General features: G+C 35.7%; 1 protein-coding gene across 1 annotated transcript in view; it reads left to right on the top strand.

The window, feature by feature from the left end:
• Positions 1 to 12,483, top strand: part of LOC137648501 (potassium channel subfamily K member 13-like) — a 100,933-nt gene that overhangs the window by 69,720 nt on the left and 18,730 nt on the right. Inside the window, 3 exon segments of the mRNA XM_068381420.1 lie at positions 6,815 to 6,879; positions 6,881 to 6,954; positions 7,762 to 7,960. Coding sequence (XP_068237521.1) covers positions 6,815 to 6,879; positions 6,881 to 6,954; positions 7,762 to 7,960 — 338 coding nt within the window.

Raw genomic sequence — 12,483 nt, 5'->3', positions numbered from 1 at the left:
TAAAAGGAAAACCTGAATTGATCAGTGGTGATGACCCTCTCTCTCTCTCTCTCTCTCTCTCTCTCTCTCTTATTGAATGAAAGGTCATTTGAAGGAATATTTTTAAAGTACCGAAAAAGGAAAAGCTGAATTAATCAGTAGTGATGCTTCCTCTCTCTCTCTCTCTCTCTCTCTCTCTCTCTCAGTCTTATTGAATGAAAGGTCATTAGAAGTTTTAAAGTACCGAAAAAGGAAAAGCTGAATTGATCAGTAGTGATGCCTCTCTCTCTCTCTCTCTCTCTCTCTCTCTCTCTGTAGGATAATCATTACTGTGTTCAAATAATTTTTGTTTATCTTGCACTCTGCGCATATAACCATATTATTTCTCTCTCTCTCTCTCTCTCTCTCTCTCTCTCTCTCTGTAGGATAATCATTATTGTGTTCAAATATTTTTTTTATCTTACACACTGCGTAAATAACTCCATATTATTTTCCTCTCTCTCTCTCTCTCTCTCTCTCTCTCTCTCTCTCTGTAGGATAATCATTATTGTGTTCAAATAATTTTTGTTTGTCTTGCACTCTGCGTAAATAACTCCATATTATTTTCCTCTCTCTCTCTCTCTCTCTCTCTCTCTCTCTCTCTCTGTAGGATAATCATTATTGTGTTCAAATAATTTTTGTTTGTCTTGCACTCTGCGCAAATAACTCCATATTATTTCTCTCTCTCTCTCTCTCTCTCTCTCTCTCTCTCTCTCTCTCTCAAATGCAAAGAAAGTAGCTAAGACTATCAGGTTTCTGTCCCACGTTAAATCCTGCCTATTTCAGATTCACGTAATTTCATTTTTTCTTTGATTGGTGTGGTGTGTAATTATATATTATTTTAGCGTACAAATTCATTCACAAAACAGTAAGTAATTGAGATCTATAATTCTATAGGCCATACATGAATGAAATAATTTGCCTTTGGAATTGTGTATATTTTACTACTATTTATGATAGTTATTGTTCGATAAAAACTACGATACTATACAAACATTTCTAGAATTCATTTTTGACGGGTCGTGTACATTGATTTATAAGGTTATACAAGTAACACACTAACGAAAACTTTCAGTCACCGTAAGTATGAAAATTAATGTGGCCGATGACATTATTCTTCTTCGTCTTCTACTTCTTTTTCTTCTTCTTTTTTTCTTCTTCTTCTTCCGTGTAGGGGAATGGATCGATGGATATTGATGACATAGGATGTCTGAGAAAAGGCTTCTCCTGCGGGGAACCTCCTCAGGAGTCTACGAAAATTAACTCTGAGTGTTTTCAATCCATTTTTTTCAAGACCCGGTGATTACCTGCTCAGTTTGGATCTTTGCTTTCCAGCAGTCCCAAGTCAAGGGAAAACTTAGAAATAGTTGAAAAACAGAATTGCATGTCAGTTTGAAAATGTCGTTGTACCAACCGTGTGTCACACGATCGTACATAATTCATTTTGTATATATTATGCTTGTATCTTCGCTCTCCCCTCGCACTAAAAAGAACCTGAAAATTCATGTCTGCTTTTCCTCCTCTGTAACAGTGTTGAATTTTCAACATGAAAAATCTTGTTGCTTTGAGATTTTGTATATAAAGGAGAGTGTTTTACAATAAACTAACTCAGTTGCTTTCACACTGCCTTTGAGTTCACAACCTTCTCTCGGCACCGTCACATCGATGGCAAGAAGAAAATTATTCTGGTGGCGTATTGGAAACGTCCCTGCCTAGCGATTGCCCAGACTGGGGTTCTAGTCCTGCTCAAACTCGATAGTTTCTTGTAGTGTCTGCAACCTCACTATCCTTGCGAGCTAAGGATAGGGGTGGTTTTGGGGGAGCCCATAGGTCTACCTGCTCCATTGCCTAGCTCTTCCTGTTACTAGCTTGATGGAGAATGTGCTTTGGCGCTGATCATATATATGGGCAGTCTCTAGGACATTGTGGCTGTCCCTGGCCTCTGCCACTCATGAGTGACCTTTAGAACTTATGAATATGAAATGGGAAAGATCCCGAGGGACAAAGCCTGTCACCAAACCATAGCTAAGAGATAGATTAAACACGGATGGATGAGAGAATAGAGAGATTCCGACTCCATTTCCCTTTATTTATATTCGTCATCTATTGCACTCATGTCATATTTCCATTTTTATCCAAGCTATTATTCGCCCTTATTCTTTGCACTTGTTTTCAGTTGTTACTGAAAACGGAATTGGAAGGAGGTTATGTTTTACCCTCTGTTTGTGTGTGTGTTTGTGAACAGCTTCCTGGCCACAATTTCAATGGTAGAGTAATGAAACTTGCTGGGATTAACTGTTATGTAAAAAGCTGGAATGATTAAATTGTGAAAGGTCAAGCAAGATGTCCAATTCACGTAATCAGCCATAAGTTTGGACATCGTTGTCACTGAGACTTCAAATTTGGTTCATATATGAATGTATGAAAATCCATGCCAATTAATACATGTTAAGGTCAATGGTCGAACTTAAGGTCGAGAAATAAGCTGCCGTGGCGGAGGTCTACGCACTACTGAGTGCCCCTCTATTTTTCATGGAAACAACATTCTTACCTCTTGTATAACTAAATGTCTTTTAACTCAATCCCACGTGATCCAACACTTATTCTGTACACCATCTTATATCCATTCCATATTATTATTATTATTATTATCATTATTATTATTATTATTATTATTATTATTATTATTATTATTATTACTTGCTAAGCTACAACCCTAGTTGGAAAAGCAGGATGCTATAAGCCCTGGGGCCCCAACAGGGGAAATAGCCCAGTGAGGAAGGGAAACAAGGAAAAATAAAAAATTTTAAGAACAGTAACCTCATCTAAATAAATATTTCCTATATAAACTATAAAAACTTTAACAAAACAACAGAAAGAGAAACCAGATAGGACAGCATGCCCGAGTGTACCCTCAAGCAAGAGAACTCTAATCCAAGACAGTGGAAGACCATGGTACAGAGGCTATGGCACTATCCAAGACTAGAGAACAATGGTTTGATTTTGGAGTGTCCTCCTAGAAGAGCTGCTTACCATAGCTAAAGAGTCTCTTCTACCCTTACCAAGAGGAGAGTAGCTTCTTTATTCTATTAATAGTGCATGCGACCCGTCAAAAATAACGGCTAAATATCTAGATAAATATGCACACACGCGCACGTAGCCTCTCTCACCAGGGTATGACTACACGGGATTTCAGTACAAGAGAGTATCCTATAAAAGGATGAGAGTTTAAAGATTAATGCCCAGCTCGGGGGTCGGGCTATAAAACTGAGAGTAAACAAAAAAGTTTTCGGGCTTTTATTTGCCTAAGGTACTTCTTTACATTAAGATCGTGCAATTCTATGTTTATACATACATATACATATAATATATATATATATATATATAAAGTCTTATTTTCTGTAATAGTATTTTGGTTTGATATCAAACCACTATCATTTGTATCCCCAAATTGGAGTCCTTGCATCTAAAGAATTCTTTTTGGTCCATCCTTTACTTTTGATTTCGATGTTATCATTCAAAATGGCATCAAGAAAATTTTATATATATCTATATATATTTATATATATATATATATATATATGTGTGTGTGTATGTATATATATATATATATACACACATATATATACATATATGTGTGTATCAAAATTGCATTGAAACATTTTCATATATATATATATATATATATACTGTATATTGTATTTATACATACATACATACATACATACATACATACATACAATCATTTTGTGTAAAATCACCCGTCTATATTCTTTGCTTTTATGCCATTTTTCAGACTCGAATGAAAATCTCTTTTCTCCCCAAGTAAACAGAAAGACGATGATAAAGACTTTTAAAAACCATCTGTCCAGAAAGTTAGCTTTTTTTTTCCTAGATGTCTCGAAACTACTAAAACGAAGACAAACTCTTTTTTCCTGGTTTGGCTTTGTAGACCTGATGATGAAATCCTTACCACCCAAGTTTGAGTGTTTGCTCAGGAAACCTTGCAGATTTTGAGAACTTGTAAACAAGCTGAGAGAGAGAGAGAGAGAGAGAGAGAGAGAGAGAGAGAGAGGCAGTTTCTTGGACTCTCATGTGGCGTTTTTTTTTCAACTTTTTCGCTTCTCTGAAGTTGTTGCATTTGGAGAATTAAGATGAATTTAAAAGGTAAATGGACCTTCAAGTTTTCGCTTGTGTTGAAAAAATTTGTATACATAAAATGTGCTCCAATTCCTTAATAGGATTTTTCAATTTGTGTCGTCCGTAGATAATGAGAACATAACCGTCCTTTTATATTATCAAGAAATAATTACTCAATTTTGTAAAAGATGATTTTTAGATTGCAGTGAGTGTACGAAAATACTTATAAAGGTTTTAAAGGTTTAAAGTCAACTCATGAATGGCAAAGGCAAGGGACAGTAACATATTTTATGAACAGTGCCCAAGACCCCTCTCCACCCAAGCTAGAACCAGGGAGGGCCAGGGAATGGATGCTGATAACTCAACAGGTAGACATATAGTCTCTCCCAAACCCCTCATCCTTAACTCACAAGGATGGTGAGGCTGCAGACACTACAAGAAACTATCGAGCTTGAGCGGGACCCTTAGATATAAGTTGTTAATTATAGAAAGAAATGTAAATGAATAGACGATAGCAGTGTGAAATTATTTTTGATTATGTTAATGTGCATTATGAAGTGTAATTGTATTCATAACTGAATGAGAAGGAAAATAATCCGACGTCAGGTGGTACAATTGGATACAGGACTTCCTGGCACACCTTGCTCTGAAGAATGAGGTGGGCCAAGATTTCCTGTATCCATCTGTACATTTTGTTGAAAAGAATATCTAAATCGCATATCAAACCAAACAATGAATGTTTGTAACTCATTGTGTGTTGTTTTCAATTCGTGTTCTATGGCTGAGTCCTCAAGCTAAAACTCTCTCTCTCTCTCTCTCTCTCTCTCTCTCTCTCTCTCTCTCTCTCAGTAGAATCTTCACTAGTCGAAGGGAGTGTCTTGTTTTTGCCTACGGGAGAGTTTCCCATATCCTGTTGTCGAGATTCAGAAACTGGAATTTCCAGGGTCTATCAGACCCCTCTTTATATTGCAGGCAACAGGGGCACTCTTCTTCGCTGGTGAAAAACATAACCAAACAAGCTAACTTTAATGAAAAGGAGATATATTGAAAGTGATATGGCAACACTTATCTCCTTGGTTAGAAAATCATTCGCCTTCCTGTGACAGGATCATCAAAATCACGTTTCATCTTTTCCAAACAGTAAATTCGTTTGCATGTCCGCAACGAACTTTAGCAGACACTTGCAATGGTTCCTTATAAGTTTTTATATCCGGCAACGTATTATTATTTACCAGCTCTGTAACAGTCTGTCTTGTCTCATTAGGTTGGTTATCAGTTCCCTTTTAAAAATGATAAATATATCGCAGATGATTAAACAGAACACCGTTAATAAAACATGGTTACAATAATGTTAGAAGGTCATACCTTAGTGTTCCATGAGTCACCTCTCCGTCTCTCGATGTGTAAAAATTTTACTTTCATGTTTGAGTCGGACTAATTTTCTTAGGCGAAAACAGGATTCTTTGCAGGAAACTGGGTCTTATAAAGTTATTGATTATTTCTACGTCGAAGCTGTTTAGAGAGAGAGAGAGAGAGAGAGAGAGAGAGAGAGAGAGAGAGAGGTACTGCATAGTTAGAAAAGTTTTATTGAATGAGCTTTCTACTGGAAATATACGATTCTGCATTAAATGTTCCTTCAGCCAAAACGTTGAGATTTCCAAGACTTTCTATGAACACCTACAAATATATTTCTAAAACTATACGTTTTTTCAGGATATTTAATCTTGTATTCAAATTAATTTTTATATATATCATCATCAACATTATTTTCCTCCTTATTATCATATCTGCAAACGAAATTCCCTGCAGCTGTTTCACCTATCTGAGTGTTTGTTTGTTTACAAAATATTGCTAGAAATAATGAACCGATTTTAACGAAACTTGTTCATACTTGATATTCAGTTCATATCAAGGAAGAGTTTATACTATTTTGCCATTACTACTCAAATATAGTGCATTTTACCTCATGAAGCCCTTGCTCTATGTACCTAACTAAAAGCAATAAGTCAATTATACAGACTTGGTTCTGAGATTGGTGACGTAGAAGGGGTACTTCTTTGGTTGAAGCCACTCATTAGCTCATAGCAGATGTTCTTGTCTACTTGGAAAAAAAAAAAATATGGATTTATCATCTACAATTAGTTAAGACAGTGACATCAACATTGATAAGATAAAATGAGGTATTTGCGTTATAGGATGTAACTAGATTTCTTGCTAAACTTTAAGAGAATTCGATTTTTGCAACAAAACAAATGATATGCATCAAGTTGCAGTGAAGAAGGACAGATATTGGGTGATGCAAAACGAGAGACAAAGTTAGACTTTCGTCGATGATAATTTATTGTATAATTCAAAAGTGTAAGGATGAACGAAAAGACGAAAGCCTAGGACTGTTTGAGTAAAGAAAGTAAAAGAGATACCTCTTGATAAGAATGTTTCTGCATAAGAAATTTTCATGATGCAAAACGAGATGCGAAGACATTTTCGCCTCATATTACGAAAAGTATTTGAAAGGAAAGGTCTAAGAATCCAAGACGCAAATATAGTTGTGTGAGGAAGCTGCTAATACGGAACTGTTCATCTTGCACTGTGGTAGAATTATCCTTTGAGAAATCTTTCCTTTTCATACTAATATGGTTTATTTTCCTCATTGCAGGATATGGTGCTGCTGCCCCTACGACTCGTGGAGGAAGGATATTCTGTATATTTTATGGTTTAATTGGGGTGTTCGTCTGGTATCCTTTTCTTTAACCTATTCTTAGAGAGAATCATCACACTGTTGGCCTTCATCATGAGGTAAGACAAAAAGAAGCTCTCTCTCTCTCTCTCTCTCTCTCTCTCTCTCTCTCTCTTTCTTTCTCTCTCTCTCTCTCTCTCTCTCTCTCTCTCTGTCGTCTTTATCGTGAGGTAAATAAGACAAAAATACTCTCTCTCTCTCTCTCTCTCTCTCTTTCTCTCTCTCTCTCTCTCTCTCTCTCTCCCTTGGCCTTTATCGTGAGGTAAATAAGACAAAAATACTCTCTCTCTCTCTCTCTCTCTCTCTCTCTCTCTCCCTCCCTTGGCCTTTATCGTAAGGTAAATAAGACAAAAATACTCTCTCTCTCTCTCTCTCTCTCTCTCTCTCTCTTGGTCTTTATCATGAGGTAAATAAGACAAAAAGAAGCTCTCTCTCTCTCTCTCTCTCTCTCTCTCTCTTGGTCTTTATCATGAGGTAAATAAGACAAAAAGAAGCTCTCTCTCTCTCTCTCTCTCTCTCTCTCTCTTGGTCTTTGTCATGAAGTAAATAAGACAGAAAGCTCTCTCTCTCTCTCTCTCTTGATCTTGATATTGATCTTTATCATGAGGTAAATAAGACAAAAAGAAGCTCTCTCTCTCTCTCTCTCTCTCTCTCTCTCTCTCTCTCTCTCTCTCTCTAAAACATGTCTCCAATATGAAAATTAAACAATATTGTAGATTTAGAATCAGATCCGCAAACTCAGTCTCTATTAGAAAAAAAAAATTCAGGTTTAAGTATGCAACTGTATGTAAGTCCACTTGGGCAGTCTTCACAAACTGCTATATTTAGTCCGCATTCATAACCCTTCTGTTTACCCACGCCAACAGAGCTCGTCACGAGAGCAAACAGAAAAAGAAAGGCGCGGCAGGTGTTATGGCCAACAGCCAGAATCCCCGTCGAGGGTCTCAGGACTCCATGGAAGACTCCAGTCTGGAATCCTGGAAGCCCTCCGTCTACTGGGTCATGTTCTACCTCACGCTGGCCAGCATCGTCGTGGCCTTCCTGGGCGCTGTCATGTACATGGAGGTATGGATGGCATATTGTATTTAAATTGGACTAAGCAGTGTTAGATTTATTCTGTAAATTAGAAAGGTGACATTGAAAGCTAAAGCTGGATTACTCAGTATTAACTAATAAGAATAGTTAAGTTGTTTTTAAATCTTTAAATCTCATTTTACAGTTGGCAACCAATAACCTTTTTCTTCCATTTATAAACCTAAAGCATTTTTTTACCACATTGACCTTAATTTTTCCGAACTACTTAAGCACATATTATCTACCATGAATACCAAATGCCTAGATTTTGTCTTTTGAAAAATTGCTAAATATTTGCAGATGACTTATGAATTAAAACATTAGAAAATCTCGGTCATTGGTTTTTAAAAATCTTAGCCGGGCAGATAACGGCCATTTTTTAGAGGAATCGCGTGCAAATGATGATACAAGTATAAAATTTTACACATTTGTTCTCCAAGATGGCCGCCAAATTAGTAGCCCGAAGTAGACGTTTTACTTAGAGGTATTTGCCAATCACTTATGAATTATTTCAGTCTGAAATTTAGTTGCTTCAACTATGAGTACTAACTTACTTTCGACAAATAAAACAAGTCACTAATATTCCATTAGTAAAAGGAAGCTTTTATCAAAGTAATAGTGGAAATGTGACCAAGTTGTGGAATGATCCTAATCGGGTGGTTGAATCGGTAGAACTTATAAAATTCAAACTTGCAGCAAATGTTTCTATGTTGAACAAGCTGACATAAGTCATTTTATAGTTTATATATGAAATATCTGTTTCGATGTTGTTACTGTTTTTAAATTATTTTATTAATTGTTAATTATTCTTCATATCGTTTATTTATTTCCGTATTTCCTTTCCTTGCTGGTCTATTATTCCCTGTTGGAGCCCTTGGGCTAATAGTATCCTGCTTTTCCAACTAAGGTTGTAGCTTAGTTGATAATAATAATAATAATAATAATATGTCTTCCAGCTGTCGTTCCCAAAACCAATCTTAGTGTCAGAATCGATTACCAAGTGAACTTGCGAGATAAAATACCTGAATCTTTAAGTGTATCCTCCATTATCTTCTTGGTAGGATGAAAATTGATTGATCGCTCACTCATTTCACCTTTTTGTTCTATTTCCCTTCAGTTCATGGCCTTTGACCCTTTTTCCCGTCCCCTTTCACGGGAGACGTGACCCAGGGTTCACTCTAATCTCCGTTTCCTACTTTTATAGTGGAATTCATACTATGGTGACAATTTTCTTCAAGTTTTGACATTCTCTCTCTCTCTCTCTCTCTCTCTCTCTCTCTCTCTCTCTCTCAAAGGGTCTGGCTGTACAGTACAGTATATATAAGTATATATTTCTTTCCTGTCACGCCCAACGGCATTACCAGACGTATAACTATTCGGTCTCTCCCCGTCCCTCTGGTAGGAGGAGGGGGAGTAGTCATACCAGGGTGAGAGAGTACCCCGGGAAGTACACTCGGAAACCACAATCTCCAACAAATTGCAGAAACTGCTGAATTGTAGTTAGGAAAGGAGGGGGGACAGCTTGAATCTGTGTGCGCGTTAGCCCTCATTTTTGACCGGCCACGTATGTTAGCTTCTAATACTTTTCTTTGTTGCATTTTCTGCTTTTCAAGTTAACTTACGTCAGCAATTAATTAAAGATAATGAAGTATACTCATTTTTTTTTAATGAGGCCCATTTACACTGACTCGCAGGGGTGCCCTTTTAGTTCGGAAAATTTTCCTCCTTGCTGATAGGTTAGAATTACTTTGTCCATCCAATCAGCTAGTAGGAAACTTTAACCATTTTAGAGGGCACCCGTGAGAGTCAGTGCAAATGCACCTCATTAAAAAGATGACTATAGTTATTTTAGTTTCTTGCCATTTTGCTATCTATATTTAGTCTTTTCACGAGGACTTCGATGTCACTGAGAATAACTGTATGTTTATACATTTACATAAAAGAAATGACCTAGCGTAGATTAATGCATTCTTTCCACACATTATATTTGAAAGAAAAATTAAAATCTTGCCTCAAAACGTAACTGATTAGCATAAAGACAATGCCCATTTTCAAACATGTAACAAGATTAATGTAAATATAATAATCAATAATAACTTTAGTAAGTTCTGAGACGTTATGGTTTTTATTCTTTAGATATTTTCGTGACGGAATTGATGACGTGAATTATATAGATAAGGTAGTTGATATACATCCGTCTGAAACTAGATTCAACTACGTGGGTCTGCCAGCTCTGACACACAGACATTTCATTACCAGTGCATCACAGGGTTTCATTTTAAGAAATTTGATGCGAAAATAGTATTGATTATTATAAATAAGTTTCACAAATGTAATATGAATATTTAGTAACGGGTGAAAGTGCTTTACTGTAATCAGGTAAAAGCGTTACATTTGGGTGTTTACATTTAGCCTATTGGAAATATCGATTAGCCTAGGCTGCCTAAGAAGTAAACGATTTTAAAAGTGAAATATATTTGGTTAATTCCTTATAGCTCGCTATGTGTCTAACAACAAAGTAGGCCATGGGAAGAAACCAGATTATTATTATCATCACTAGCTAAGCTACAACATTGTCCTATGCTTCTGGGTCAGGTGAGGTGGTTAGGGGAAGGATTCCCAGTCTCATTGCGGGATACCGAAGGAGAGGTTGACATACAAGTTCTGTAACCAAACACTGTTTGTGATTTATTACACATAAGTTAGGTTAGGTGCATGAAAGTTCAGGGGAAGTTTCACCACATCATTTACGGAACCCTACGTTAGGTTAGGCTATAGACCTTGGTCTGGTAGACAGGAACTGCCTTCCGTAGATTGCCCGGAGCATAATTTGGCTATAGCAGCGCCCCTAGGCCAGATAGGACGTGAGATCATAGGTTAGGTGAGGTTTCACCCGTGTATTTATTGATTTTATTTGCCGACACTTGAACACCTATTTCCCTAGTAAATCTCAATTGTAGTTAGGCAAAGAAGTTTTATGGAATGGGTTAACGAAGCTTTTCTGACGTAAATGATGAAGGTCAAATTTATAAACACATATTTATCCCATGCTCGATTATAGGTTTAACTAGAAACTTTACCTACAATAGATATTGGTCTACACCTTGATATCAAAATAGGATTATAAGTAACAGCATGGTCATATTTATTTTTGCTTTTAAGGTCGTTCTAGATTATATTCATAATTGGAAACTTTACATTCATTAGATATTTTCCCATATCTTAAGATTAAAGGAGGATTATATGTAACAACATAGTCCTTTTTACAATATATATATATATATATATATATATATATATATATATATATATATATATATGTATATATATATATACATATATATATATATATATATATAATGTATATATATAATGTATATATACAGTATATACTGTATATATATATATATATATATATATATATATATATATATATATATATATATATATATATATATATATATATATATCTGCAATGAGTCCTGCATCATTTGTTTTTTCAAAAATTGTTTTTTTAAAGATATTTACAAAAGTAAGCTTCCTGCTATATCCATTATTTTACCAGAAGTATGATATATATTTGACTTAACAATTAAACGATTTATTTGTACTGTTCGCATTATCTAAACAGTTTTCTAACGTACAAGTACACTGGGTTGCGAATAGCGTATAAAGTTATCAGTTCCCAACGAAAGAAAACTACCTCAGAATCAGAAGAATTAAACAAGTCATAGTAGTTCTTTATATTCCATGAATATTATAACCTTCTATTTTCGGAAAACGAAAGCCTCTAGCCTTGCGAGATAGAAAATCCCGTCTCCGGTTTTCATAATTAGAAACTCCGACAGACAGACAGAATCGATAGCGTGTTTCCTCAAAAAGAAAAAAATAACTCTTTGAGTTGAATCATATCTCAGCTGTTCGGAAAGAAAGAATGCAGTGAAGTGTCTGAGTGCCACGCCACATCGGACAGTGATGCCTTCTTAATTACATTAGGCATGATAGTCCAGAGGAGGCGGAGAGTTTTTTCAATCGTTTATTCATTTCCTTATTTCCTTTCCTCACTGGGCTATTTTTCTCTATTGGGGCCCTTGGGCTTATAGTATCTTGCTTTTGCAACTGGGTTGTAGCTTAGCTAATAATCATAATAATAACAATAATAATAATAATAATAATAATAATAATAATAATAATAATAATAATAATAATAATAATCCTTTCTATCTCTTGAGGACACATCACTTCATCCTTTGAGGCTCGGGAATTTCAAATGTTGGATAAGAAAAAATAAAATGGCACTTTCCCTTGAGACATTACATTAGCGTATCTATTTTTTCACTGAAAGATCTGTTTAAAGTTTACAAACGTACCGTTAGTTTTTATTAATTTATGAATATGTGGAGATGTGTGTAAATGAAGTGATTTTGCGTGGTGCCTCTGAAGTCAAAATTCTTCACTGTTAGATATATACTCTTAACTTCCTTCTACCGTCAGAGACTCGATCATATTGAAGT

Source organism: Palaemon carinicauda, chromosome 10 (assembly GCF_036898095.1).
Source record: "Palaemon carinicauda isolate YSFRI2023 chromosome 10, ASM3689809v2, whole genome shotgun sequence".
Lineage (NCBI taxonomy): Eukaryota > Metazoa > Arthropoda > Malacostraca > Decapoda > Palaemonidae > Palaemon > Palaemon carinicauda.
The sequence above is the reverse complement of the archived record's forward strand: the minus strand, read 5'-3'. Positions and strand labels throughout refer to the sequence as shown.